At 51.1% G+C, this 26,924-nt stretch overlaps 1 protein-coding gene across 20 annotated transcripts in view; it reads right to left on the reverse strand.

Moving 5' to 3' along the window:
* Positions 1 to 207: 207 nt before the first annotated feature.
* NCAM1 (neural cell adhesion molecule 1) overlaps positions 208 to 26,924 on the reverse strand; it is a 310,094-nt gene continuing 283,377 nt past the window's right edge. For 4 of the 20 annotated variants that reach the window (XM_036428047.2, XM_045578002.1, XM_036428048.2 and 1 more), the window contains 6 exons: positions 18,191 to 18,315; positions 15,288 to 15,465; positions 4,177 to 4,384; positions 3,109 to 3,225; positions 1,315 to 2,130; positions 208 to 702 (listed from right to left, as the gene is read on the reverse strand). In XM_036428047.2, the coding sequence (XP_036283940.1) occupies positions 582 to 702; positions 1,315 to 2,130; positions 3,109 to 3,225; positions 4,177 to 4,384; positions 15,288 to 15,465; positions 18,191 to 18,315 (1,565 nt within the window). In that variant the 3' untranslated portion in view covers positions 208 to 581. Of the gene's footprint in view, positions 703 to 1,314; positions 2,131 to 3,108; positions 3,226 to 4,176; positions 4,385 to 10,463; positions 12,826 to 15,287; positions 15,469 to 18,190; positions 18,316 to 26,869; positions 26,873 to 26,924 lie in introns of those variants that run through there. The other 16 variants (XM_036428055.2, XM_036428053.2, XM_036428052.2 and 13 more) reach the window with 9 other exon arrangements.

The raw sequence follows: 26,924 nt of genomic DNA on the forward strand, positions 1-26,924 counted from the left end.
CGAGAGTCTACGTGGGAACTGAAGTCAGCTAGAAGGGGTGACACACTTTGCATACAGAACAAATACAAAGTGAACAGAAATTATAACCTACTTATGAGGTTTTTACAGAATTCAAACTGGACTGAGAGTACAAAAATAAACCTGAACTCTGTTGATCGGTTAGAGTGCCTGGAAGTGTTTCTCTCTGAAACGGGTCTGTGCCAACTGGGCAATGCCAAGTGCGGTCTTCTGAACCTAGATTTTTTTTTTTCTGAGCTCCCTAGATTTTTAATTCGGGGTCCTTTTGTTTGATTTTTAAATGGTTTCAGGGAACGGAGTGTCCTAGTTTGGCTGTGGGGTTAACCTTTTTGTCTCATTTTCTTACAAGTGAGTGCACAACAAAGGAACCCTTCCTATAAACCTACAAAAAGGCGATCCCATGTTTATGTTTAGTTTTTTTTTTAAAGGCAAAAGACACTAGAGGGGTGAGGGGTGTGTGTGTGTGTGTGTGTGTGTGTGTGTGTGTGTGTGAGATATTGGAAATGCTCTGGTGAAGCTGTGGTCACTTTTAATTCTGATCTTTGCGTGGCTCTCGTCACCCATCACGCTTTGCTCTCGTTCTCCTTTGTCTGTGTGGCGTCGTTGGGGACCGTCTTCACTTCGGCTGGTGCTGGCTTCGTGTCTGTCTCCTGGCTCTCAGACTTTGCTTCTACTGGGCCCTTCCTGCAGAGAATGGGGAGACAGCTCTGAGACTTGGGTCTGGAGTAGCTCACCCTTCAGCCAGCCCCGCAGGAGGGCTCGGGGTCCTTGGGAGCTCTGAGTCCTTCCAGCCTCTCAAAGCAGAAGCAGGAGTAGATAGGGGTGTGTGGGCAACTGGGAGGAGGTGTTTAGGGGCCCTTTGGACCGCATCTTCTCCCCACAGCCCACCTCTCTGCACCCTGGACTCTGGTGGGGACACAGCCTGGCACTGGACAACATGCCGACTGCCTATGGGCCCAGGGTGGCCAATAGGGGCACCTTAGTCTCCTTAGCTCACTTTCCAAATAATGCTCATCAGTGCCTGACTGCACGGGCTCCCGAGGGAGAACAGCCGCCGCTGCTAGGACGATTAGGATGAAGCGTAATTAACATGGCCTAATTAGCGACAGGAGGCTGCTGGCCGCACCTGCTACGCGTCCCTCTGCTCTCTGCCTCATCCCAGCCCTTTGGCTGAGAGTTGCCTTAGAGAAGCCCCGGATGGGGCTGAGGAGACATGTAACAGGAAGGACACAGCACAGCACAAACACACACTACCACGGGACACAACCCGACGACAGAGACAAGGAGAGGCCGTACTCGGTCTTTGCTGGTGCAGGCGAGACAGAGCTGTCTGCAGTGGAAGGAGCAAGCTCAGGGGCTTGTCCACTGGCCCCAGCGGCGGGAGCAGGAGAGCCCAGGGCTGCAAAAACATCCTTTGCAAGGTCAATATCTGGGGTCTTGAAGTTCCCTTCGTCCATTTTAAAGTCCTCTCCCTGGGCAGGGTGTGTGGCGTTGACAGAGGCAGCCTCGCTCTTCGGGCTAGTGAGGGCCGTGGCTGCCTCGCTGGGGCTCTTCACGGCCCCGGGCTGGGCGGGCTCGGGGTCCGGGCCTTTGCTGCTGGGAGCCTCTTGCTTGGCCTGGGGGGCTTCTAGGGCAGGGGCAGTAGCTGCCGCTAGGGGACTGGCTGCCCCGGCTGAGGTGGGGGCGGGAGCAGGGGCCGGTTTGCTCACTGGGGGGGCCTTGGAGGCCTCGCCCACACTGGCAGGGGTGCTGGGGCTGAGCACAGCCCCCTGGTTAGCCAGGACACTAGAAGACAAATTGCTGGTGGCAGGGGCTGAGGTTGGGGTGTCGCTCAGGTCAACGAGGGGGGCCACCTGGGGGGCTGAGGCTGGGGGCGGGGAGGCGGTGGCCACTCCGGGCCCCTTGGAAGGGGTGGCCTGGCCGGCGGGCACAGAGTTTGAGTCAGGCGTGGCCGTGGCTGGGGGGGCAGTACTGGAGGTGAGGGTGGTGGTTTCACTGGTGGGGCTGTTCTGAGCAGTGGCAAAGGTGTCGGTGATAGTGTCAGAGTTAGCGGTGACGGTGGTGACAGAAGGCAGCATGTCCTCGACAGTGGCTGTGGTGTCGGCAGGCAGCCTGCGGGAGGACAGGAAGTAGAAGAGAATAGACAATGAAGCTGAGACGAGACGGAGGAGCTGGGGAGGGCTGGGCGGGCATGCAGCGACGCACAGGCAGGGACACGGCCCACGGAGAAACGAGACGCGAGAGGAAGCACGGGCCCAGGTGGGCCGAAAAGGAGACAGGAGACGACAGAGAACGTCGCAGGCAGGTTGAGGGACCTGCTGGCCCTTCCTCCCTGCAGGTCCCTCCACACTCTGTCTGGGACACCCTGGTAGACCTTTCTGATCCTGCCGCACCTTCAAGTCAGCCTGCACCCCTGCAGCGGCCTGAGTCCCAGGGAACGGAGCCCAGCTGCCTGCTGGGCGCCAGGAGCCGCAGTCGGGCAAGTCAGGAGTAAGGTAGTAGAAGGAGCAAGCTCAGGACAAAGGTAGACAAGGGTGTTCACAACCCCTAAGAGCCCTGGGTTCTCCAGCCACAGGTTCTGTGCTTCCGTTAGACTGCATTCTCTTCCATCCCAGAGCAGCCACGCTAGCCAGGCGGTCATTACAACCACAGCTGGATGCTGTTTCTGGCCGAGACTGCCTGTGGCTGCGAAGGACAGGGGAGGCCAGAGAGCTTTACTAGGTCCCGTCCCCTCCTCTATCAGGAAGAATTCGGAAAACCCTAGAATTCTTGGAAAACAGAGTGCTAAGTCTCATTCTCAAAGCTCATCTCCCTCAGTGAAGCTTCGCTCCCATAAGCTGCTTCCAGGATGTGTGTGTGTGTGTGTGTGACCTGGGAACAGGGTCTAGGGCTCCCACGTATGCAAAAAGCCGTTTCAGGGCACCACAGCCACCCTACAGAACCAAGAATGCCTTCTCTCAGGAGAGAGTGGGGTCCGGCATTTCTTAGCCAAGACGCCCAGGCTGCGGTGCTTGGTGGGGAGCTGTGGGTGAGCTGTGGGCAGGGGGGACAGGCGTGAGGGGGTGGGCTCTCTGCGGGGGTACCACGTACTCAGGCTCTGTCAGTGGCGTGGTCTCGTTGGGCTCTGTGTGCTTCCCTCCGTCATGATTTGGGGTCCGCTCCTCCTCCGTGCGCACCTCCACGATGGGCTCCTTGGACTCATCTTTTCTGCAAAGAGAGGTCAGCTGGTTCAGGCCCGGGAGCTGGGCAGAGGGTTTCCCAGGACAGCTGGCTGCAGCTCAGGCCACTAGGCCTGGCCCGAGGGGGGCAGGTGGCCTCTAATGCCAGGCCCAGTGCCTCCCCTTGACCCCCTCTCTTGCTAGCTATGTAGCTATGTGACCTTGAGCATCTGATTTGCTGCCTTGTCTCCATTTTCTCATCTGAAAAATGGGGCAAATGACAGTATCTACTCCATCACCTGGCTGTTGTGAGCATTCATTGAGACAAGGAATGTAAAGCGCTCAGCACAGCACCTGGCACAGGTAGATGCTAAAAGGATCTGTCCTTATACACATGCAAGTATGTACATGTACTGTATGTTTGTGTGTATAAAAATGTACATGTGTATGTACATGCATAGGCAGTGCCTGGCACATGGTGGTGCGAAGCAATGCATTTCCTCGCTCTGTCTCTTCTCGCCTGGACCCAGCTCAGTGCAGTGAGTCTGCAGAGGCTCCTGCTGGCTCGGGCTCTGCTCCTGGAGGCCCTGGGGGACCCACTGGGTCATCAGCTGGAGGAGGACAGGGCTTCTCCTCTGTTCTGTTCACTGCCATACCCAGAGCCCAGAGTAGCTTCTTTGTGAATGAATGAGTGAACGGCAGCAAGGCAAGTGTGTCTCTTAAATGCTGCCCCCTCCCCAATCCAGCCCCCGCCCTCCAGGCTTAGAGCTGGAAACTCCCTCATTCTGTCCTAGGCAGGGGTTTTCACACTTCCATGAAGTTCTAAGTATAAGCTGGAGTCTGCTTTTCAAACCCGGATTCCCCGGAGCCAAGCTTTGAGAAACATTTCTCTAATGCTTGCTTCCCCTCCGGGTCTCTAAAATGGGGCCTGAGGAAGCTCGTGGCTGGGCCCCGGGCTGGGGCAGGGCCCAGGCTCTGGTCATGGCGGGTCTGCACTCACGAGAAGGCAGCTTTGCCCTCCTCCATGTCCTTGCCCTTGGCTCCGGGCCCCGCCTTGCCGCACAGGTTGACAGCGATGCACATGAGCAGGCCACACTTGTTCAGGAAGTAGCAAGTGATGTCCACGACCACCAGGAGCAGGACAAAGGTGACGATGAGGATGCCCACGATGGCCCCGGTGCTCAGGCCTGCGGTGGGGCTGCCGTTGGCTTGAGTGGGAGGAGGGAGAGAGAGGGATGGCTGGTGGTTAACACATTGAGATGGAGACCCTGGCCCTGTGAACAGCAGCCCAGGAGGGTGGGGGCGGGCCCACAGCCCCGAGGACACAGTCATGGCATTTGTATGTGGAGGTGCACCTTGCCTGGTGTTGTATGTGTCTGGACAACAGAGTCTCTATATATCTTCAAGAGGAAGGTGGAAACCTCATCTCAGAGATCGGGGGACACAGTCAGGACAAGAGTGGGGACTGGGAAATGGTCCCCATCTCTGCTCTGCACTCCTGTGCCTCCCCCAGACCTGCCCGCTGCTGGACCCCGTGAGCCTGGGAGCAGGAGGTAGGCAGTGCTCACTCGTTTCAGGCTTGCCTGTGGCTCCTGGAGCCATCAGGGGCAAGGTCCTCAATGGGGTCTCACTCTGCCTTTGCTGAGCACCAGGCCAGGCCCAGAGGCCTGCCAGCACATACCGTTCCGGATAATAAAACATGTGACCCAAGGTAATGGGCATCATAGATGGGGCACACTTTCCCCAATGGGGTGGCAGAGGGTTCCCTGGGATTCCTTTGGCGTGTGGGGATGTGGGCACAATGGGAAGCCCAACAATCCCCTTCCCCCTCCCTCTCCCCATTTTAGGAACAGCGTTGGGCATTGGGCTCCAGGGGCTTCACGGTTTGCCCTTCTGCACCGAACCCAGGAGCCATGGAGGCCTCCCCTGCCTGGCAGGCCAGGTGCAGGGTCTGGGGATACTCACCATCTGGGAGCTCAGGTGCATTTGGATCAGACTTCAGGGAAACCAGCAGGCTCACCCAGGGGTCCCACCCACAAGCACAGGCTCGCTCACACTCAGGACCAATCCACTGTAGACGGACACACATTCTCACACCCCCAGCTCCCGCATCCCCACCTGGTGGGCTCGCGTGAGTGACTCAGCCTCTGTGTCTCACTCCTGTGGTGTCTACCTAAAACCCCCCAGGGCCCTGGGCCACTGATGGCATCGCAGAGGGACCCCAGGCTCAGCCCAAAGGGCCCCAAAGCCTACATTATTTGCTTGAAATGGACCCTCTGACTGCTAGGCAATTTTCACAGTGTCTGAGAGACCAGCACTCATGCTGCAGCAAGAGGAACCCACACAGCACTCTGTCTCTAAGCCCACGTGGCAACAGTGACCCCAGAATGAAACATGGGCACTTCTGCTTTGCTCTTCTGGAAGAAAAAAGTTCTAGAACTGGCAGCTCCATCCCACCACCGAACTTGTCTGAAGCCTCTGGTGTCCTCAGGACCCGCTGGGATCACCCAGGCGTATTGACTGGAGGCAGGAACCATGGCCATACCTGGATCTCACTCTGCTGAGCACCAGGCCAGGCCCAGAGGCCTGCCAGCACATACCATTCCAGGTAATGGAACGTGTGACCCAAGGTAATGGGCATCATAGACGGGGCACACATTTTATCATTTTATCATGCATGTGTAGTCCTGGGCAGGCGGGGCCTCCTGTCTGCACGAGGGGTCCCTATCAGGCCCTGCAACCAGCATCGGGCTCACTCCACTGCTTCTTACTTCAAATTTCAATTCATGGTACAGGCTCCCAGCCCCGCATGACACTCACCCCACCCCCGGGCGCAGGGGGCTCAGCTGGAAGAGACTCCCATGCTCTCAAATATGTTCTGCCCTTTTGGGACCTTGGTCTTGTTTCCAGTCCTTACTCCTCAGGGCTGTCTGTCTGGTCCTAAGCCTGCCCCCAGGATAGCCCCATGGCTGGCCCAGGGCTCTGTGCCCCGAAGACTCGGCTCTGGCTACCTTGTCCCTGGGCTCTGGCAGCAGGAAACTGGCCACCGGTCCCTGCGGTCAGCTAGAATGGGTCTTTCCCCCAGCAGTTCCCCAAAGTAGAATAAAGTCATCCACTCCGTTCCTCATGTCCTCATACATCCACCCAAAGAAGCATAGGAATGCAGAATCCTGTCATAGGGAAGAAGCATCAGCCATGGGCTTTCTCTCCATCCCAACACTGGCCTGCAGTCCCCTGACATCAGGACCCATAGGTATTAAGTACCCACTTCCTGCAGAAGGAACCCAAAGTCCTTGTGTGTGTGGGCATATGCATTTTAGATTCAATGGCACTATTTCTGCATTCTGAGGTTTATACATAAACTAGAGGCCCAGTGCACTGGTGGGGTCCCTCGGACTGGGCTGCACCCTCTCACAGTCTGGGACCCCTTAGGGGATGTCAGACTGCTGATTTTGGCCCAATTTCCACAGGCAAGGCCGAGGGACACCACTGGTGCACAAATCCGTGCACCAGGCCTTTAATATGCATATAATATCTTTGGTTAATCTCTTCCTACCCCTCTTCCCTGCTCCCCTCTGAGATACATCAGTCTGTTCCATGTTAATATGCCTGTGCCTTGAGTATCTGCCCCCTGGTGGTGGTCAGTGTGCATAATAGTTACTGGTGGAACAGTCAAAATGGTTGGACAGTCACTTAGGCATATATATATATATATATATATATATATATATATATACACACACACACACACATATACATACACACAGTCCTTGGGTTACATCTGACTTGACGTACACTGTTTCATGGTTATGTCACCATCTCCCATTTATTTATATAAAAAAAGTTCCATCATTTCGACTTATGTACATATGTGCTTTATGTTATTTTATTTTATTTATTTATTTTTATTTATTTATTACACAAGTAAAGATCAGGAATTGTTATCTTTCTTTTAAAATTTTTTTTACTGCTTCACTTAATTACTGCTTTGTAGTGCTCCATGTGAGTGTGGTAGGTGCTTATGTAGGTGGCTTCCAACTTATGGCGAAAATCAAGTTACATTGTACCATAGGAACGGATCTCCAACGTAACCCAAGGACCTACTGTACAGATATGGTTCCTGGGGACTAACCATATCTCTAAAGAGGAGTGGCGATGCACATTAGCAGGCCACACTCTTGGAGAGCTGCTCTATGTGCGGGAGAGGCAGCGAAGCTATCAGCTTGTGCTCTGGGCTCAGCAGACCAGCTCCAGGACTGTACTGGTTCTCAAGGCAACACAGGAGCTCCTTCAGGGGAGGGCCCACAAACCTCAGCTCAATGCCACCCTACCTGCCATCTCTTATCTACTTAGGCACTCCTACCCCAAATCTACCATATTACCTGTTTTAGTCTCTTCTCACCACCAATTACCATTTTCTGTTAATTTACATGTGCCCTCTAGATCTAAAGGGCCAGGAGGGTGAAAGTATTTTTTTAATGAAATGTCATTGTTGGAGGTGGCGCAGGTAAGCCTCGGGCAGCATCTCCAGGCCTTGGTGCCTCTGCTCGCTAGTGGTGAAGCAGGGAGGGCACCTCCCCAGACTCAGAACCTGCCTCTACCTCCCAGGGGCGCTCACTGGCCCCACCTCCCTGCCCACCCAACCAGAGCCTCCAATCAGCGTAATGCTGCTTTTTGTCTGAGGAGTCTGGGTTTGGGGTGGGATGAAGCCAGGTGTCACCCTCAGCTGGGAGTCTGTGAGGAGATACCCAGCCCTGACCCTTGGCTCCCAGCTACACCCCTGCCAGCCCCCACAAACACCCTGTCCACCATGCATCTCACTCTGGGTGTCTTGGTCTTTTATTTTTTTTGTAAGTGTCATTTGTATAACTAAATGCCCATGATAGTAGCGTCATACTAGAAAGAACAAAATAAAATAAGACAAAACAAAGCAAGCAAACAAAAAAAAGATAGACTGTGTCATTAAACCAAAAGTAGGGCAGTGGTTTCCCGTTTCTTTTGATGTAAAATTAAAATTCTTTCTCCTGACTTAAAGGCCCTACACAAGCCATGGACTCTCCCCCTCCTCCAACCATTGTAACCCCACCCCATCTCTGTGCTCCAACTGCTTGAGCCTTTGTTTCACTGGCTGGACACACCCAGCTGTTCCCACCTCAGGGCCTGAGGACCCCTAATCTGGAACACTCCATCCCTATCACCGCAGGGGTGCCCTCTGTTGTCCTGCAAACCTCAGCTCAAGTGTCACCCTACCCCCCATCTCTTATCTACATAGGCACTCCTACCCCAAATCTACCATATTACCTGTTTTATTCTCTTCTCACCACTAGTTACCATTTTCTGTTCTAGCTCTCCTAGCAGATAGCCTATCTGTCTTATGTCTCCCCACTTGTAGGAAATGTTCAAAGACCGCTTGCAAATGAAAGGTAGTTTAGCCTGGACAGGAGAATGCTGTCTTCAGGTATTTACAGATGTGCTGTGAGAAGGAAGAGTAGTATTATTTGGTTTCCCCAGTGGATATAGACTGTGGACTGGGAGGCAGACTCAGCTCCCTGAAAAAGAACTAGCAAACAGGGGTGCTCACACGTGGTGGTGGGTGTGATCTGCCTAGGCAGGTGAACTTCCTGCTGCTGGAGGCATTCAAGCAGAAACTGGGCACCCTTGGCAGGGCTATTGCAATGCTCTGGACCAGGCTCTGCACCGGGCAGGGCCTAGGATTGAGGGTACCATCAAGTCCTCAATTGTAAGAGCCCGTTACTGCACATAGAGCCTGACACTACCCAGAGTCAATCTCCAGAATGGGGGCCGAGAGGGACTATTTCTTGGAGGACTTAGGTAGGTTCCACCTTTATTCATTGATTATCGCGATTTTATTTTCATTGAACAGATAAATGCCTCAGTGTAATGTTTCCCCACTTATAGTGGACCTCCTGGGAGCTTTGTTAAAAAGTTAGATTCTGGGGCTTCCCAGTTCCATCCAATCAGAATCTCTGGGGGTGAGGCTCAGGAGTCAGGCTCTGATCAAGCGCCCAGTGTTGGGGGACCACTGTTCCTAGCTCTTCTGCCTCTGAGTTACAGGAGGAGCAGCTGCTCCTAAGACTCACCACCCAAGGATGAGCTGTGGAGCCCCACCTGGTGGCCTTGACCTAACTGAGCTACGGCATGGATGCAGAGAAAGCAGAGACTATTAAAGGAAAAGGAACCACATAGGTCACCACCCAGAGCCAAGGTTTCTAGAGGAAGTTGGGTACCCCTCAAGCTGAAGAAAGAGTGTGTGCAGCCTTCATAAAAAGAAGCACAAATAGGAGTAATACCAGGATACAAATGAGAGGGTATTCAACTCAAACCCACATTTATTATCTCCCGCTGGGTGTTCCAGAATTGTTTAGAGCAGGGAAGCTAGGACAAAATCATGTCCTGCATTGTAATAACATGCTACCCCCCAAAAAAAAGAATAACCTTCTGGGGTCCATCTTGGCAAGCTCTTCCTCCTGGCCTCCCTTGACTGACTCGCCCGCACAGCTGCATGCTTCTGAAGCACGTTCCTCCATCACCTCGGGGTTAGAGCTGACCAGGAACAGCGGCGGTACGGAGCCAGGCTGCCCATTGTCTGTGGTTTCTGGTGTGGGAGAGGTTGGCACTGAACTGGGAATTGCCTTGCTCCTAGACTAGACCTGCAAAGGCCTACTTTCTTCAGTGCCTCACGTGAGATAAGGGTCTCTTATTTAGAGGAGCCGGGTGGTCCTGAGTTGTGTGCCAGGGGGTCTTGGCCCAGCAGAAGTGCCTCCTCAAGCCCATGACTCAGGCACTGAGTGGAGTTCTGGTTCACTCCCAACCCTGACAATCTGCTTGTTCCTGCCAGGATCTGCCAACCAGAAGGCTGGTCTTGGGGTTTTGGGGAAGCATCTAACTCCTGCAGTTAAAGCACAGAGCAGGGTTCGCCACTGAAAACGTTCAGCTTCTCACCATCGCAAGGACATCCTGTGCAACCTCTGTGACAGGGCTTTACAGGGAGCTGAGGAACCGGAGGCTTGTTGTGTACCTGGTGGCCCAGAGCGTGGCCTGCGCAGAGTGGCCACCTTCTGGTGCTGCAAAGGCCCGATGCCCTCCCCATGCCTGCAAGGAGCAATGGCTGCGAAAAGGCTCGGAGCTCCACTCGGTGGGCGGCAAGGTTGGGGTTCTGTTTACACGGCCCTGTTGGGTGATCAAAGGCACATGTGCTGTGGAGGAAAGAACTCGATACCTTGTGGGACACACAGCTATCAAATAAAATCAAAACACGCCAGAGAGTTCACGTGACTATTATTTCCTTTAATAATGCAAAGGTGTAAACCTCACGAAGGCCTGGCTGATTATCTGCACAACAACGTTAGCATTCTTATTAGTAGACAAACGTGATCCAGACCAGCTGTATAGGTTTTCCCAAAGTGAGCAGAGACCCCGTGGGCCTGGAGGCGGGGTGTGGGGATGCAGGGAGGGAGGGGGCACTGTCTTAGGGGTTCCTGGTGGGCTAGGCCACGGCCACAGCCAACCAGAATTCAGTGTTCACTGGGAGTGGCGCGTCCTTACGCTGTCTCCAAAAGGGCATCTCATTACAAACCTCGGCCTGTCTGAATGCGGCCACTGCGGTGACGGTAAAGCTGCCTCGGCAGAGGCCTGCCTGGTGGGGGTGCTTTAGGGGATAGGGCTGGGTCAGGCTCCCCTCCATTTGGGCTAAACCTTCAAAGAGTTCCTTCAGAAACACTGACACTGTCTCTCCCATGCGAGTGGGACTGGGACCTGGGACCCTGAGGAGGGTGCTCCTGAATGACTTCTGCCCAGGGTGACATAGAGAGTGTGCTGGGGGTCAGAGGACAGTGACGGCTCACCTGCACCAGGACTGAGCTTGCCCATCCTAGCCCTCCCTGCAGCTCTTGCTAACTGACCTGGGATTCCCACCCCAGGCCCAGAGGCACCACCTGCCTCTCCTCAGTGCTCGGCCATGTGCCCAAGAACCACGCGGCTCCTGCTGCACTGGGTGAGGCGGCAGGAGCCCCGGAGGGAGAGGACTGAATTGTGGCTGGAGGCAGCGGGGGGTGGGGTGGGGGGGGTGAGTGAGGGGGTGGGGGGGGCAGGAGGCACTACCCTGCCTGAGCTGTTTGGGTAGCATTTGGTCTCTGGTGTCTGCACTTGAGCCTCAACACTGTGAAGGCTAGGGACGGGAAGCTCTATCCCCCAAACCATGGGATCACTTAGATTCCCAAAGGGAAATCCAACAGAACTGAAAATTAAAGAGACAAAAAGGAACAAAAATCACACTTCCTGTGGAGATGCTCAGAGAGGAGACATGTAGAATGATATGTGACCACAATGGAGGGAGGGAGTTTTATTCAGCAGACGTTCCATCCCAAATACGCAGTGATGTCACTAAACAGGACTCACCCTTGTGTGGGACTTTCACACATACACCCCTACTTCCTCTCCTGGCCACGTGGGGGAGGCATACTCCCCAACAGCAGGGAGGAGCAGCTGGCTTTCACCAGCTTTAAAAATGTCACTAGAGCCACTGACCAATAGGGGTTTGGTGCATTCGGGAAGTATGACAGACTGACTGAGCCCCAATTTATCAACAGTCCAGGCTGGGCCGCCTGGGAGTGGCCCGTGCCCTCCCTGCTGCTTTGTGAGCATGAAGGGCCAGAGTACAAGGTTCATGCCTGGCTCACAGTGGATGCTTCCAATCTGGGAGGCTGACTTATTGATAACGTGGCTCACTGTGGAACCACAACCTCCAAGACATGAGGCTCTGTGCTGACCTGCAGCTGTGCAGCAGGCATCCGCCCTCCTGAGAGACACGTGTCTCACAGAGCTGGCAGTGTTGGGCCTTGCTCACAGAGCCAGCAGAGAGCCAGGGACACACTGTAAGCAGGACAAGCAGGATGGGGCCAGACCTAGAACAGGGGGAGATCAGGCTGCAGGACCACAGCGCTTTCCAGAATGTTTGATCAGCCCCAGTAAATACTTAACACACCTAATTCTGCTGCACGGTCACAGGGTGACTTAATTTGCCGTCATGTCATCAAAATGCTCAGGTGAATCACAGTGGTCTGGCTGCCGTATATGGGCATTGAAATGCACACAAAAACAACTAGTATTGAGGGGCCGAGGAGCAGCGTGGGGTTAGAATGGGGGCACGTGGGGTTTTTAACAAGCGGATGCAAGCTTTGGGGGCACTCAGAAACCCCTCTCTGCTACATCATTTTCAGGTGAGAACAACAACAAAAAATGCAACAAGCAGCAGAACAGATGTGCAGCCATGTCTCTGTAAACCTAGCACGATGCCTTTGAAACACTGTAAAGAGAAGCGCTCCCAAGTACGTTGTGCTGCCACTAACAGGGGAGCCTTCCTTATGAAGTGGCACAAAAATATACGGAAATGGCACAGCGCCTGGAGGTCCAGCTTTCTCCAGTCGCAAACTTTCCTCTTCCACAGAGCACGTGGGGCCACGGTCATTCTTCCAAAGGGGGCACTGATCATTCGCATAGGAACTGGGCTTTTAAGCAAATTTAGCTTTTCTTTGTGTGTTCTTACGTTCCTAACAGAGCAAAAGAAGAGTCACCGCAGAGAAAAGCAAGGAGGCAAAGGTGTAGGACGCGGAGCAGCCTCCCAGGGTCGCTGCGTGCGTCCCCAGAGAGAATGAGGTCGTTTAAAAACAAAGGTGGCAGTGGGGGTGTCCCAGTGATGTCCAAGGTGGTATGTGTGACGACAGACACAGGAAGGGGGAGGGGAGGAGAAAAGAGAAGGTAGAGACAGAAACAGAGGGGGGAAAAAATAGATAAAAAGAACAAAATTAGGTCAAATATAGAAAACACAAGAATCAAAGGTTAATTCAATGTTAGTCAATTAAACGTCAGAGGTTAGAGGAGAGTCCAGTGCGGCTTGTTACCACCAGGCCAGCTCCCAAGCTCAGCAGGGCCAGAAGCAGCACAGCAGGGCGAGCTCGGGGTTAGGGGTCAGCGAGCGCATGAAATTAAAGTGAGAGAACGGAAGCCTCCAGTAAGACACTGGTTTTGATTAGGAGAGTGTTACCTTTGACTACGATGAGGTCTCTTAGCTACAGCCAAGGAGCCTACCCAGGGCCTTCCTGCCGCTAGAGCTTGGCACACATAGTGGGAGAGATGCGTTTGATCACTGCAGTATGCGCAGCATACTGAGCAGAGGCCAGGGGGCCACCTTTTCAACCACAAATTGAATTCTTCTTCCTATTGCACGACCCCCCCCAGCCACAGTGCTGTTAAAGAAAACCTCGCTCTGTGCCCCTTACCTGCTACCACTTGCTGACCACAGAATTCCACCTCCCACCCAGCGCACAGCCACCTCCTCTGAGATGGTACGAGAGCCCCTCTCCCCCCGCCCTGCGCTCTCTCTGAGTTAATGGGGTTCCTGGACAATTAACAAGGACTCTGGCATCTCCAGCCGGCAGGACCCTGGAGGACAAGGTCTTCGCAGAACTTCTGGACCTGACACACCCTGAAAACTGCTGCTACGGGTGGTGCCCAGCATGTGAACACAGCAAGGCTGGGCCCCCTGTCTATGGGATCTTACCATTGGAAACAAATGCCACCAGAAACAGGCTCAGTGCAAGAGGGTTACTCAAGCCTCTCACTCTCTCAGCTCCTAAATGTCCCATAAAGGCCGAGCAGATCTGGACACCCACACCAGACTACCGATTTTAAGAAAACAACTGACCAAAGAATGCGAAGAAAAAAAAGGCAGAGAATGGCAAAGCCATCCCCATTCAGGCACTCTGGTAAGCAGTAGTGAGAACATTTCTTGCAGCCAAACCCAGGTACCCCGCCTTTGACACTGACCATGTGGCCCGTGTGCGGAGGCAGGCTCACCCCAGTATGGGTTAAGGTGTCTCCCTGACAACACAGAGGATAAGACCAACCGATGCTTCTGATCTATGGCTTAAGACTCACTTGCCAACTCATGGAGGCCCCCACACGTCTGTCAGACACACACATTCATGCACAACCGACCATTGGGAGCCACAGACTGACTTCATTTTGTTGCTGCTTGAATAACCCACTTTCACACACACACACACACACAGCTCTGTTGTAGGCAACCCAACCTACATTCTTTCTGGCCTCGCTTCTATTGGGAGAAGATACCTGGGACCTTAGCTGAGAGCCCAGAGCAGCACTCTAAGAGGACAAGCATGATGGCGGCCAGACGTAGACCATGGGGAGATCAGAACATGTTGCTACCATACTTGAGCATGGCAGAGAGGGCATTGGGCCTCTCTGACAGGCTGCACTATGCCCACCTCTCCTGCCTGTGGATGGCATTTGGCTGGGAAGGAAAAGCAGAGATGTTGTTGAAGATATCTGCTCAGAGGGATTTGGTCAATGAGGAGACTGGCCACCAGCAGCAAGGGAGCTGGGCCGGAAAGCAGAACTCTCACTTTATTCCCACATGGAGTTGGTCCTGCATCCCTAGAGATGGACCTGCATCTCCTACTGCTCCCATCATGATCTCTAGCAGGCCGAATCATCTCTCATGGATGGGATTTTCCAGTATCTATTGTCTCCACTTGCTCTAGTTCAAGTGGTTCGATTTAATCAATTGCGAGGCCCTTGGCAGATTGAATTTTTAATGAACTAGGCACCAGGTCTTCCTTCTCTTGGGAGGTCCCCAAAAAGAAGAGATTTCGACCGTGACTGTGCAGGTAAGCAAGCATCAGATAGAAAGCGCTTAAACAGAGTTCATCCTCATATGAAATGGCAGATGGCAGAGAAGGTCTCACAAAGGAACCTTGCTCAGCTTCCAAGGCTTGGCAGGAGCCGGAGCCTTTCCCACCTGAGGGCTCCCCAAGGACTGGCTCAGCATCAGCCCTTCAAGGCCAAGTGACATAGGGCCTTTGCCCAGGACGCTTGGCCGAGCCTTTCCAGGAGTCCAGTACATCTCAACCCACTGCACAGGTAGGTACAAAGCAACACTCAGCGCAGCATGGGACCGATCATGAGGATGGCTGTAAGCAAGCACGTTGTGAGGGCTGTCCAGGTGCATTAGGAAGGGCGGCACTGCATTAATTCCAAGCGGGGGACTCACGGGAAGCAGAGTGCGCGTACCTGGGATGGCTGTGGGCTGCGCCGAGGTCCTGAACACAAAATGAGCTGCCTTGGACTTCCCCTGCTGGTTCTCGGCCACCACATAGACCTCATACTCAGCATTCCAGTCCAGGGACTTGAGCATGATGTGGTCACTGCCAGACGGGAGCCTGATCTCTGGTTTCCACTCGGAGGAGAGCTTCTGGGAGACACCGGCAGGAAGGACACAAGACACCAGGCAGCATTAGAGAACCCTGGTGAGACCAGCTCACAGAAGAACTTCGGCACATCAATAACAATTGGCGCAAAATAATGAAAATAAGAACCAATGGTAGAATGTGATGTTTATTCTTTACCAGCCTGACAGACCCTAAGGATTACACATCAGGGGGTCAACCTTACATGTTCGCAAACACAAACAGAGGCAGCTGCTAGTGGGATCTGCGTCTCAGGCGTAAATTCCACTAAGATGCCCACAGGAAGGTGCATTCAGCTCAGCAGAGCACTGCATAGGGCAAAGCCTGCAGCTGACAGTAGAGGGTCCCTTTTCCTCCTTGAAAGCTCAGTTATATCCCTCACTGCACCAGTGAGCTTTTTCTTTCTTTTCTTTTCTCTCTCTCTCTCTCTCTCTCTCTCTCTCTCTCTCTCTCTCTCTCTCTCTCTCCTTTCTTTCTTTCTTTCTTTCTTTTTTAATATTTCTTTATTGATTTCAGAGAGGAAGGAAAGATAGAAACATTAATGATGAGAGAGAATCATTAATCAGCTGCCTCTCACATGCCCCCCCACTACTTTGCCCTTGGCCAGAATCGAACCTGGGACCCTTCAGTTCGCAAGCCAATGCTCTATCCACTGAGCGAAGCTGGCAAGGGCAGTGAGCTTGTTCTGAATGGAAGTTTATCAAGCCACCCCCCGCCCCAAGCAGGTGACCACCTCCCTAACACAACAGGGAGGTTGGCAGAACTCCCCAGAAGTCTTCAGATGGTTTCACCGTTGCTCACTCAGCCCATCTCCTCGGACTTTGAAGAAGTGTAGGCTGGGCTCACAAGAGCGTTTGGCAAATGTTTACTAAGTGACGGGCTGTTCCCCAGAAGAGCAGAATGTGCTCTAGTCACCTGGGAAGTGGTGTGGCCATGGCTGAGCTGCAGGGAAACTTAGCTTACAGCACAGCCATCTTCCCAGGCAGGACTGGCACCAGCCAGAGACCCGCCTTTAGGAAGGGGCCATGGCCACCACTATTGTGGGGAGATGCCAGAGAAAGTGATGGTTTCCTTAGTGTCTAACCTGGAAGTGGAGGTGCTGTAGGTTAGCTTGTGCCTATGCCACTGTATGGTCCCTTTTTAATTGAAAACAAAGAAATTCAGCTGTCTTTTCCCTTATTTCTCTGGAAAGCTCCTTTCATTGGCTAACATCATTACCAAAGAGACAACCAGTATGTAAAGCAAAGATTTAATAAAGCAATCATGATGTTTTATAATACATGTTAATATGTATTAATGATATTTAGCAAACAGTAAGTTCTTAGAGGATAGTCAAGGTTGTTGAAACCTGACATATCTCAGTGTTTCGCCCCAGCTGTCTTTCCAGCTCAGACCTGCCTGGCACAGCCACAGTGATTCTTTTGGAAAAGTGAGATCTGAGGAGGCCTCCAAGGGAGGCACTTCCCACCCCAGCCGGCATCTTAGCAGTAATGACTGTATTTACCAGGCATGGAAGTTTCCAAGTGCCAGTCACATTTCCGGTCCTTTGCATATATTATAACTAATCTCTATAACAACCCGATAAGTGATTTTGTTCCCATTTTACAAGAAGAGAAACAGAAGTTTGGGGAGACTGGATGATGTATTTGGGTCACATGCTGGCAAGGGGTAAAGCTGGACCTGACTCTATGTGTGTCCAGCCACATCAGGATAACAACAGCCAGAGGCGTCCCCCCAGCCCTGTCCACTTCCAGTGCTGCCAGGAGTCAGCCCGGCACCTGCTTCTTCTCCAGGACTCTGTGAGACCTGTGACCTAATCAAGTGGGGGCTCACATCCACAGGGCTGACCAAAAGGCAGAAGGAGTAAGTCATCTTCCTGGAAAAAGCCTTTCTTGGGGGCTATCTGAAGAAAGGCAACTGCTCTGTGGCTCCGTATTTCCTTCTAGGAAGAGACCCTAGCAATAGACTATCCCCAGTGCTCACACATTGCCTCAGCACTTGGCCAAGTGTCATTCTTAAACCAAAACACGAGAGAGATTTTAAATTGGGGGTTGGGGATGAAAGGTGCAATGATAGAAATCTTAGACGGGTTCTGAGCCAACCAGGAAGAAAAGGCCTAGGGCCACGCTCCTAGCAGGATTAGAACAGCTCAGTGGGGGAAGAGCTGGCGAGGGAGCTAGCCAGTTGCATCCATCAGACAGATCTGGGTCTCAACCCTGGCTGGCCCGGCTGTGAGAGGCCAGGCTCTTACCGACTGCACAGCCCTTGCTGCCTCTGCCACATGGTGATCCTTGGAGGACCTATTTCATAGGGTCTCGTGGAGAGGAAATGCATGTAATCACAGCACCTGGCCCGTGAGGTAGCGATGCTTAGGCAGCAGTATGTTATTTGCAAAAAGCACAGGGTAATGGTAAAATAACTTTGTACAAAAATTCAAGAAGAAGCAGGAAAACCAATCATGGTATGAGCTTGTCACCACCACAGCCATTTTGGAGGTTTTGAAATGGTCCCAGGGTGGACATGAACTAACAGTTGTAGGTCAGTCTTGAGATTTGAAACCCTGATCAGGGCCCAACACACAGGGGATGGTCCAGCCCGCCCGGTAAGGGACAAAGCTGGACAGCAGCCCATGTCTGTCCAGCCACATCAGGCTCTGCCTGTTGTTGCCCCACCAAGGTGTGTGCCAGGGTCTCGGGGCAGGGCTGAGCCCCGGGAAGGGGCACTCACCGTTCGGTACTTGACCAGGTAGTGTCTGATGGGGGAGCCGCCGTCGTCCTGCTTGATCAGGTTCACCTTGATGGAGTTGCCATCCTCTCCCATCTGCCCTTCGAGCTTAGGAGCGCTGGGTTCCCCTGAAACAGCCAGTTGGTTCATGTGACATTTTCCTCCACAGAATGAAACCCATCCATCAGAAAGGGATGCACTGGCAGGGTGGGGCTAGGCTCTTTTGTTTTCTCAGAAATTCAAATGGTTAAAAAGCAGAAAACGTAAGACTTTGGATTCCAGTTAGATGCCTCAGACTTAGCTCAAATGTAGGCCCTTTGGGGATGTTCTGGGCAGCTTGCTCGCTCCCTGGAGATACAGCCCATCACGCTCCTGAGCTGGGCCTTTGTTCCTGTCTCCCCCTGGAGCCTGCTTTCCTTTTCGCTGCTATGCTCTTACAACTGAAGACTTAACTTTTATAAACCTGGTATTTTTGGAAATGGCCCGAAATATGGAAAAACGAGAGCATTTAAGGAGAAAGCTCATATGCATAAAATAATTTTTCAAAGCAGCCTAGTTTCTTCTCTGGATATCTAAGTAATAATATTAAAAACAATTTAAGTTCCTGGCTGTGATTAAACAAAGCATGATTTGCCAAGGCAAGTTTTTTTTTTTTTTATTTCCTTATTGAATAAGGTATCACATATTTGTCCTCAACCCCCCATTCCAATCATAAGGTTCTTATTGGTCCTGCATTTATGGCTGAGCTGATTGAGATAATCCTCAACACCTTGTCTTAAGTAACAATCATGAAGCCCCTGTCTTTGTGAGGAGAGGGAGAGAACACGTCTTTAGTGGTTTTCAGCAGAAAAAGGTCCCTGCATGTCTTTATTTGCAGCTTGTGCTCAGCGGACAGCCTGCATCCAAGGCTGAGAAGGAATATGTGCTGTGTGACAGGCTGCTGGGGTAGGGGCGGGGGAAAGGGTGCTCATCAGTGAGTGAGGAACCGATTTACTTTAGGATAAACTATTTCATTAGTATACGCTGAAAGCAATGAGGTGAGAAACGTCTGATATGGGAAGTAAAAATGAAGACTTTGCACACTTGTAAGTGCTGTACTTCCTGCACGAGCCACCTCTGAGTCAGTTTCATGGCCTCACATGGAACGTTTGGGAGGGCCCAGAAACCTTCAGCGTGGGCTGCCTGGGCCTGTGCTCTGGATTACAGAACCACAGATATGTGACAAGAGCCAGGAAAAGCTTGTCAATAGGGTTGGGACCTGAGCAGCCCAAAGTGTACCTTTGGTAAGGCCCGTCCAGCCCACTGTCCTGGGTCAGTTACTCTGGGAACCTCAAAACGGCCCCGTGTCCTGCTCTTCTTTAAGACAAAGAGGAAGCAGAGAGAAAGCTCAGGAGAGCTGTGGTACTCAACCTGGGCCTCCTGTAAGCATCACCTGAGAGCTCCTTAGAAGTGCAGACTATTATTTTAGCAGGATCCCACATAATCTGTGTGCACACGTAGGCTTGGGATGTGCTAGCAAAGGGCACACATAAACGCTGCGACAGTGAAGATGCATAACCTTAATGCTGTGCAACCAAGTATTTGTGCTTGTTATGTGTGTGTGTGTGTGTGTGTGTGTGTGTGTGTGTTTTAGCCAGTAATTAAGAAAAAATAAAGAAGATAAAAGGGCTTCAGGCAAAAACCTGTCCTATTTCTAAGCCATTATGTAGTCACAGCCCTGAACAATTCAGTGGAGAAAATTTAGAAGTTGGGTTTCGGTAATGTCAAGGCATGTATGCTTTTCACATTCTTTTGGCCCATTCTAAGTCTTAGTAATCCAGTTAGGTCTTATATCACCACGAATGCCCAGTGCTGAGAGGAAGTGCCAGGGAGTACAGGGCAGTAGGCCAGCTCTGTGTCACTCCCCAGTGCTGAAGGGTGCATGGAGGGGATGTAGGGGAACTTTACAACACTATGCTCTGGCTGGTTAGGGAGACCAACCCACCCAGGATGGCCTGGAATTCTCCAGGGGTTATCACACCAAGTCGGGCTCTGGAGAAACTGTTAGTCCCAGGCAAGCCAGTGGCTTGGTGACCAGGGACTGGATGGATATGGACACTATCATTATAATTTTCTGTACCCAGAAACATAATGTGGGCTCTGCGGTGAGTGGCCTGTTTGCCTTCAGGAGGAGGGAAGGAGGCAGCATCAGCAGCCCTTCCAACACACCCATTGAGCAGGGACCCAGCCCTTCTCCAGGCTCAGTGGAAGGGAAGTAGAGATTAAATTATTATTCTTTCCTCTCAGATTTGAGCAGGGTGAGCTCCCAAGGCTGAACTGATACCGCCAAACGTGGAACTCTACTTTGGGGAATATCTACTTATTTATGTGCTTTCTCTGATGTCTGTGAGATCCCTTTAAACTGCATGCTAAGGAGGTCACAGGAGAGCCTGGGGGGCTGCCACCTTGGACGAGTCTACACATTTGAAAATACAGGCCCTGGACTGATGCTCTGACTGTGACATCACTGTGCCACACCATGGCCACTGCCCCAGATGGACTGTAAGATCACCACAGCTATTTCCATGACACTGCAAAAGACAGAATTTGAAATATAGGATATGCATCCATTTTTAGAAAATGCACCCCCAAATCAATAATCCTATATTTCTAAGGCACAGATGGTCCTTTAAGTTTTTTAAAGTTATCTCAAAAAGTCTTATCTTTTAAAAGAACCTAAGTCTCTTCAAAGACATATGAATTAAAATCTCACCAACGAATCCCTGTAGAAACTAACAGCCCTGATGAAGGCACTCTCCTATCCTGTATAATAAAAGGGTAATATGCAAATCGACCTAAGGGTAGACCAACCAGTTGCTCTGACACACATTGACCACCAGGAGGCAGACTCTTAAGGCAGGAGCTGCCCCCTGGTGGTCAATGCACTCTCACAGGGGGAGCACCACTCAGCCCCAAGCCAGGCTAATGAGGCTGATGACTGGAGAGCGAGGTGGTGGTGGCAAGAGCTTTCCTGCCTCTGCAGCAGCACTAAGGACGTCTTAAGGATGTCCAACCGATGGCTTAGGCCCTGGCGGGGAGGGGAGCCTTCAGGCCTAAGCAATCAGTTGGACAGCTCCTCAGAGCTCCAGGATTGCTAAAAGATGCAGGTTGGGCTGAGGAGACCCCCATATCCCCAAGTGCACAAATGTTGCACACCAGTCTTTAGTCTTTATTAGGTTCATAGGGAAACCACTATGCTATTTAATATATCACAATTAAAACATGGTTGTAACATGGTTAGAACACTATAGCTTGCTAGCATTTTATCTGAGTGACAATCATGATACTCTGATATGTGTGTACTACTTTCCCACATAACTTAGAGCATTGTATATCATATAATATTCAGGTGTGTCATCTAGAGTGCTTTAAATATGAATTATTGAACATATGTATATTGAGTACCTACTAGGTACCAAGCAAGCTTTTGGAGTTTCAAAGGGGAATAAGACAAATGAAAAAAACTGAGTTATAATCAATTTTTAAAAAAATGCTGGGGCCCAAGTATAAAAACATAGATCTTACTATGACAGTATTTCTAAAGGAAGTGCATATTCAACCTATGATGTTACTTATCGTAGGCCCCTCAAGATCTAGAAAGAGCAGTAAGTGTATAATCAATTGTCTCATACATCTTCAAATGTTTACTGTCAGTCATTTTTTTACAGGTTAGATAAGGAGTAAAGAAACGATTTCCTGAACTCTCTGCAAAAAGAAGTCTCCAGCCAGCCGGGGAAGAAGGGGGGCTGAGGCTAAAGGAGTGGGCGTGGCATTCAGGAGGCTTCCCGCTTTGGGGAACACATTAGGAGAGGAAATTATTCAGAGGGCCCCACGTGCACTCTGAGCTGTGGTGGCTGCTCTGATTGAAACCATTATGGGTAATTTCAGCAAAACCAATATCATAATTATTTGTAAACGTTGGTTTGCAGTTCAGCAGCCAGAGGCAGGTTGCTCCAAGAAAACCCCTGGGGTTAATTATACCCTCTGAGTGTAGCTTCAGCCATGAGTCTTATTTTCCCCCAAAATATTTTCTGTAAAGATTAAAACAGCAGTACCTTAAAAATGAACCTTGCCAATAACAAATATGAGACGTCAAGCAGTTCTGGTATTTTCTAGAAGAATGTGAATTGTGCATGCAAGAAAATGAAAAAGAATGCACCATGGAGATCACCGGTAGTCAGAAATATTACATGGAGGTCCTACGAATTTCTCTTATAAACCGTAATTGAAATGCGTATTTCTGGCCTTGCAGATGGTTGGTTCTTCTTTGTAATTATGGTGTTACTGTGCCCTGAACCTGGAGTCAGCTTCGTCCTTCCCCTTGTCAGCAGAGGCTCTGGGGTCAGATCCCTGCTGCGGGGTGTCTGCCTTCCACAGCAGGAATGAGAGCAAGCCTGGGCAGTCAGACAGCGTTTGTGAAGTTTGGAAGGAAAACGGTCTACTGCTTCTCACTCCAAAAAGCCCAACGTCAGGAGCTGGATCTTCTGAATGAAAGGCTAAGGTGCCAACAGGCACCCCTGAGAAAGGAGGGGTCAGCCTGGCATCTCCCTTCATCCACTCTGGTTCTTTCCCCCAGCACTCACAGGCTTGGACATCTGAGATAAGCCAATGGTGGATGCAGGGGCTGTGTTGGAACCCTTCTCTTTGTCTACCACGTAGGATTGTCTAGCATTAAAATTATTGTTTCTTTTGTTTATCTTAACTGCTGCTCCCACTCGTGTATGCCTTTTCACTGTTTTCAAAAGCCCAAAATGTAAGCTTTAGCTGTTTAAATATGAAGCCTATTTGATTTTTCCAATTCAGGAACATTCACAATTTCATCAAGAGGTTAAAAGTTGGACTGGTCCTTAGGGGATCGGCAAATTCCTTAAGGGAATCAGGACTGAGAGCTATTAGAACCCTAAGTCTCCCTCCCGAGACCCAACACCTTGCCCTAGATGCCAAACAAGCCAGTCTAATGTGATCTGTGCAGCATGCATTCTGGGACCCTTGAACTGTGCCCAGTGTTCGGAGGAAGAATGTTTAGCGCCCTGTGGCTGAGGCGTCTGGCTTACAAAGTCCTCCTAGCACTGGATTTCTCCGGAGTTAGGAATGTGAATGTGTGTGCTGGGGGAGGGGAGGGGAGGAAAATGTTCCCACAAAATACAAATTAACCAGTCACAAATGAACTCTGACAGACCAAACCACAAAATTCCAGTTCCCTTCTCATGGGTATCATGAAAAACACCAACAGATTAATTGATCAATTATCCTAGTTTCATCATCCTAAAAAAGAAAATATAACCACGAAGGTATGGCTTGTGGTTATGGGGCCGATCAGGCTGAGGAAGTCATGACAGAAATAACTGCTATCACCAACAATTAGCTCGGCTCCCGCCTCTGAGGCCACAAGGCACATGTTCTACATCACCTCCTGGAGGGCAGCCTGCTCCTGGGAGGAGCCTCCCAGTGGAGAACCCTGGGGATGTAGGCACTTTCCCCAGCCCCTGTCCCTGTCCTCTGCCCATAGATCTGGGCCGACGTCACCGCCTGCCCTAGTCGCCTGGCTCTAGCTCCCCACCCTGGCAACCAGAAGCGCAGGGAGTCCGTGGCAACAGAGGCAATTAGAGCAGAAGCCCTGGTGGAAAGTCTGTGCGAGCTGCCTGAGACCGTGGCCATCCGACACAGCTGTAAAAATAAAGGAGGGAGTGGAAGGGGTGGTTAGTGATGTTTCAATCTAAGAAGGAAGAGTGGATGTTACAGGGTTTAGTTCATCAGAACCAGCATGTCCTAGTACGAGTCAGTGTCAGTAGCTAAATAATAAAAAAAAAAGATCATTATGAGGGGTGGGGAGGGATCCATGCTCCAACATGCAGCACAGTGAGGGGGTGAGGTGGGAGTGGGGCAGGGGCTTGTGGTCACACACATGCTGGTGGGGGAGGGGTCCCATTTACAGAGGCCTCGGTAGCTGTCGGAGTCCCTGGGGGAAGCAGGCCCTTGCAGACACATGCCGTGGTAGAAAGAAACCTGAGCATCTCATGGGCATTGAACTCACTTCTGGGCTCTCCGGCAGGTGCCTAAGCTTCCCTGCCGGGAGCTCCCACAGGCAAAGCTCAGGAGGCTCAGGAGCCTGGAGTTGCTGGGGTCTGGTGCTCAGTGTGTGTTCTCACCTCCCTTCTAACTCAGTGCTGCTGGGCCCAGTGGGCACTGTGGAAGGAAACCCGAGGGGACAGAGCTAGATCACTCAGCACATGCTAAGTGCCCCCCAGGCAATTTTGGGGTGGTGAACAGGGGGCATTGGATTTCAGCAGTTGTTGGGTGTACAGCCCACTGCCCAAAAGACGCCCTGCTCACTTACACCTTCCAACACCTGCCCAGAGCAGGGAGGCAATAACAGCCCTGAACTAATAAGCTTTATTTCTCTGTCCCGTAAATTTTATTTGCTTTGATCTCTCCGTTCCCTTAAGTTTTATTAATAAAGGCCATTTCCTGCTTCTCATCTCACTGACAAAGTCCTTTGCCTGCCCCTTTGCCGCTGGCAGGGGAGGGTCTGGCTGTGGAATGCTTCAGCCTCTCGGCAAATATTTTAGCACTGGCCACGTTTTTTACTGACAGCCGAGACCACTGCTTAAGTGTGTTTGTAGGGCGGCTGCAGGAAGCATCTTCAAACATTTCTTCCCTTGCCGAATCTGTCCAGGGAGCTCTCTGACGAACCTGTGGATTAGCTTCTACCTCATGAATGCTGTGTTTTGTCTCATTCTGAACTAGAGCATTGCTCAGAAATGGCCAAGCTTGTTCTTTTTTTTCTTTTTAAAGTACATTTTTATTAATTTCAGAGAGGGAGAGAGAGAAACATTAATGATGAGAGAGAATCCTCAATTGGGAGGTCACAGTTCAATTCTCAGACAGGGCACATGCCCAGGTTGCAGGCTGCCTCTTGCATGGTCCCTTCTGAGGATCAAGCCTGCAACCTGGGTATGTGCCCTGTCTGAGAATTGAACTATGACCTCCCAATTCATAGGTCGAAACTCAACCACTGAGCCACACTGGTTGCACTGGCCAAGCTTGTTCTTAAAAAAAGAAAGTGAGGAGTTTCAACCCAATGTCTGCTCACACTAAGATTTCAGAGGGAATGTCCAGGCTTTGTCCCAATACATCAGCCTCTGAGCAGTCACCATGGCCCAAAGGAGCCTGATCCCCCTTGGGGAAAGGATGAAACCACAATATTTGGGGTGGGACTTGGAGTTAAGAAAATCTTAGATTCCCAACATCCCCTGTCCTAAGACTCCCAGATCAGGATACTTTTTAAAGTATGTAAAACATATGATCCGATGTTTCACTGCTTTGGGGACATTCCTACTCAACGGGGACAATGAAAATATCAAATATCTCCTTTTTGGAAATAAGGACAGCTCTGATCCAAGACCTCTTTCCAGGAGTTTGGATGTAAATGGGACCAAATGGGGACACAGTGGCCATGCCTAGAGAGCCAACGTCCTCAGAGGTGGCCAGTGTGGAGGAGTGGGAGAGGGAACATCACAGGACTCACACACGTGGGCGGGGAGCACTCAATGAAATGACAGACCAGGAGCAAAGAGCATGCGAGATGAGCTGTGGATGGGCTTGTTCCTGTGGATGTCGCCCAATCAGTTTTCAGAGAAGTGAGGTCATCCGGGGCCCTGGCATGCATGGGCACACTGGGCATTACTGGGGTTAGTTTCGCTTTGGTGATCAGTGCAGCCTGTATGTGTCTCAGGGTGGGACTGGAAGAACATTTTCTGTGAGGAGAGCAGAATGCACGTGACTCCCGGGGCAGGTTCGGAAAGGGTTGCTCGCTTTTGCTGGGAAAGCTGTGAGCAAGGGCTGCCTTTCTCTGAAATCATGGAATATTTTTACAAAGTCGTGACAGTTGCAAGATCAACTAATTATGTTGTCACTGCTCTGTTCTTCATTAGCCTACAGTTTTATCTCCTTTGCTGTAATGGCCAATCACGTGCTTCTTGGTCACACAGAGCTCTCCTGTCATGGTAACGCCAAGTGACGTTGGCTTTGATTTGTCCCCTCTGCCCGGGAGAGGGTCGCTCTTGACAAGTGACCCCCTCAGTGATCACAGCCAAACTGCTCTACTTCAAAATTCTGAAGTCTCTCATCTCAGAAAGTCCTCAATTTGCATGAATTTAATGAACCACTCTCATTGGTTTTAAGCAAACACAACCTTTGCAATTGTAGGGTTCCACTGTTGTGAACAAATACATTTTCATGTAAATACGACTCATTTTAGAGCAACTGTGGTTTTTAGAACTACTGGATAAAATTAAACAACAATATAATAAAGCTAATTTACAAAACTGCTTTCTGGGAAATAATTTTTACGAACCACCTGGTAAAAATTCAAGCTTGCAAACTGTGCTGTGGCTAAGTGGTTTTACCGAAGAGAGCAGTTTACATGGCCAAATTCTTAAAGGAAAATACCTAGGCTGTCTTGGTATCAAATTGTCATGTGAAGGCTGCAAAGAATGGTGAATTCTGCCTGTGAATTGAAAACAAGAGGAACTCTCCCAAATGGCTTCTCTTAGGAAATCTGAGACGGGAAGCAATGAGCAGGCCCTGGGTGCCAGGCTGTGGTCCCAGATTTATTTCACTTATCAGAACAAAGAATTTTACCTTCTGTTCACCAGCGTGGACGACATCATCAGCACCATGCAAGCCACATGACAAA

The sequence above is a fragment of the Pipistrellus kuhlii genome, unplaced genomic scaffold (assembly GCF_014108245.1).
Source record: "Pipistrellus kuhlii isolate mPipKuh1 unplaced genomic scaffold, mPipKuh1.p scaffold_m20_p_9, whole genome shotgun sequence".
Lineage (NCBI taxonomy): Eukaryota > Metazoa > Chordata > Mammalia > Chiroptera > Vespertilionidae > Pipistrellus > Pipistrellus kuhlii.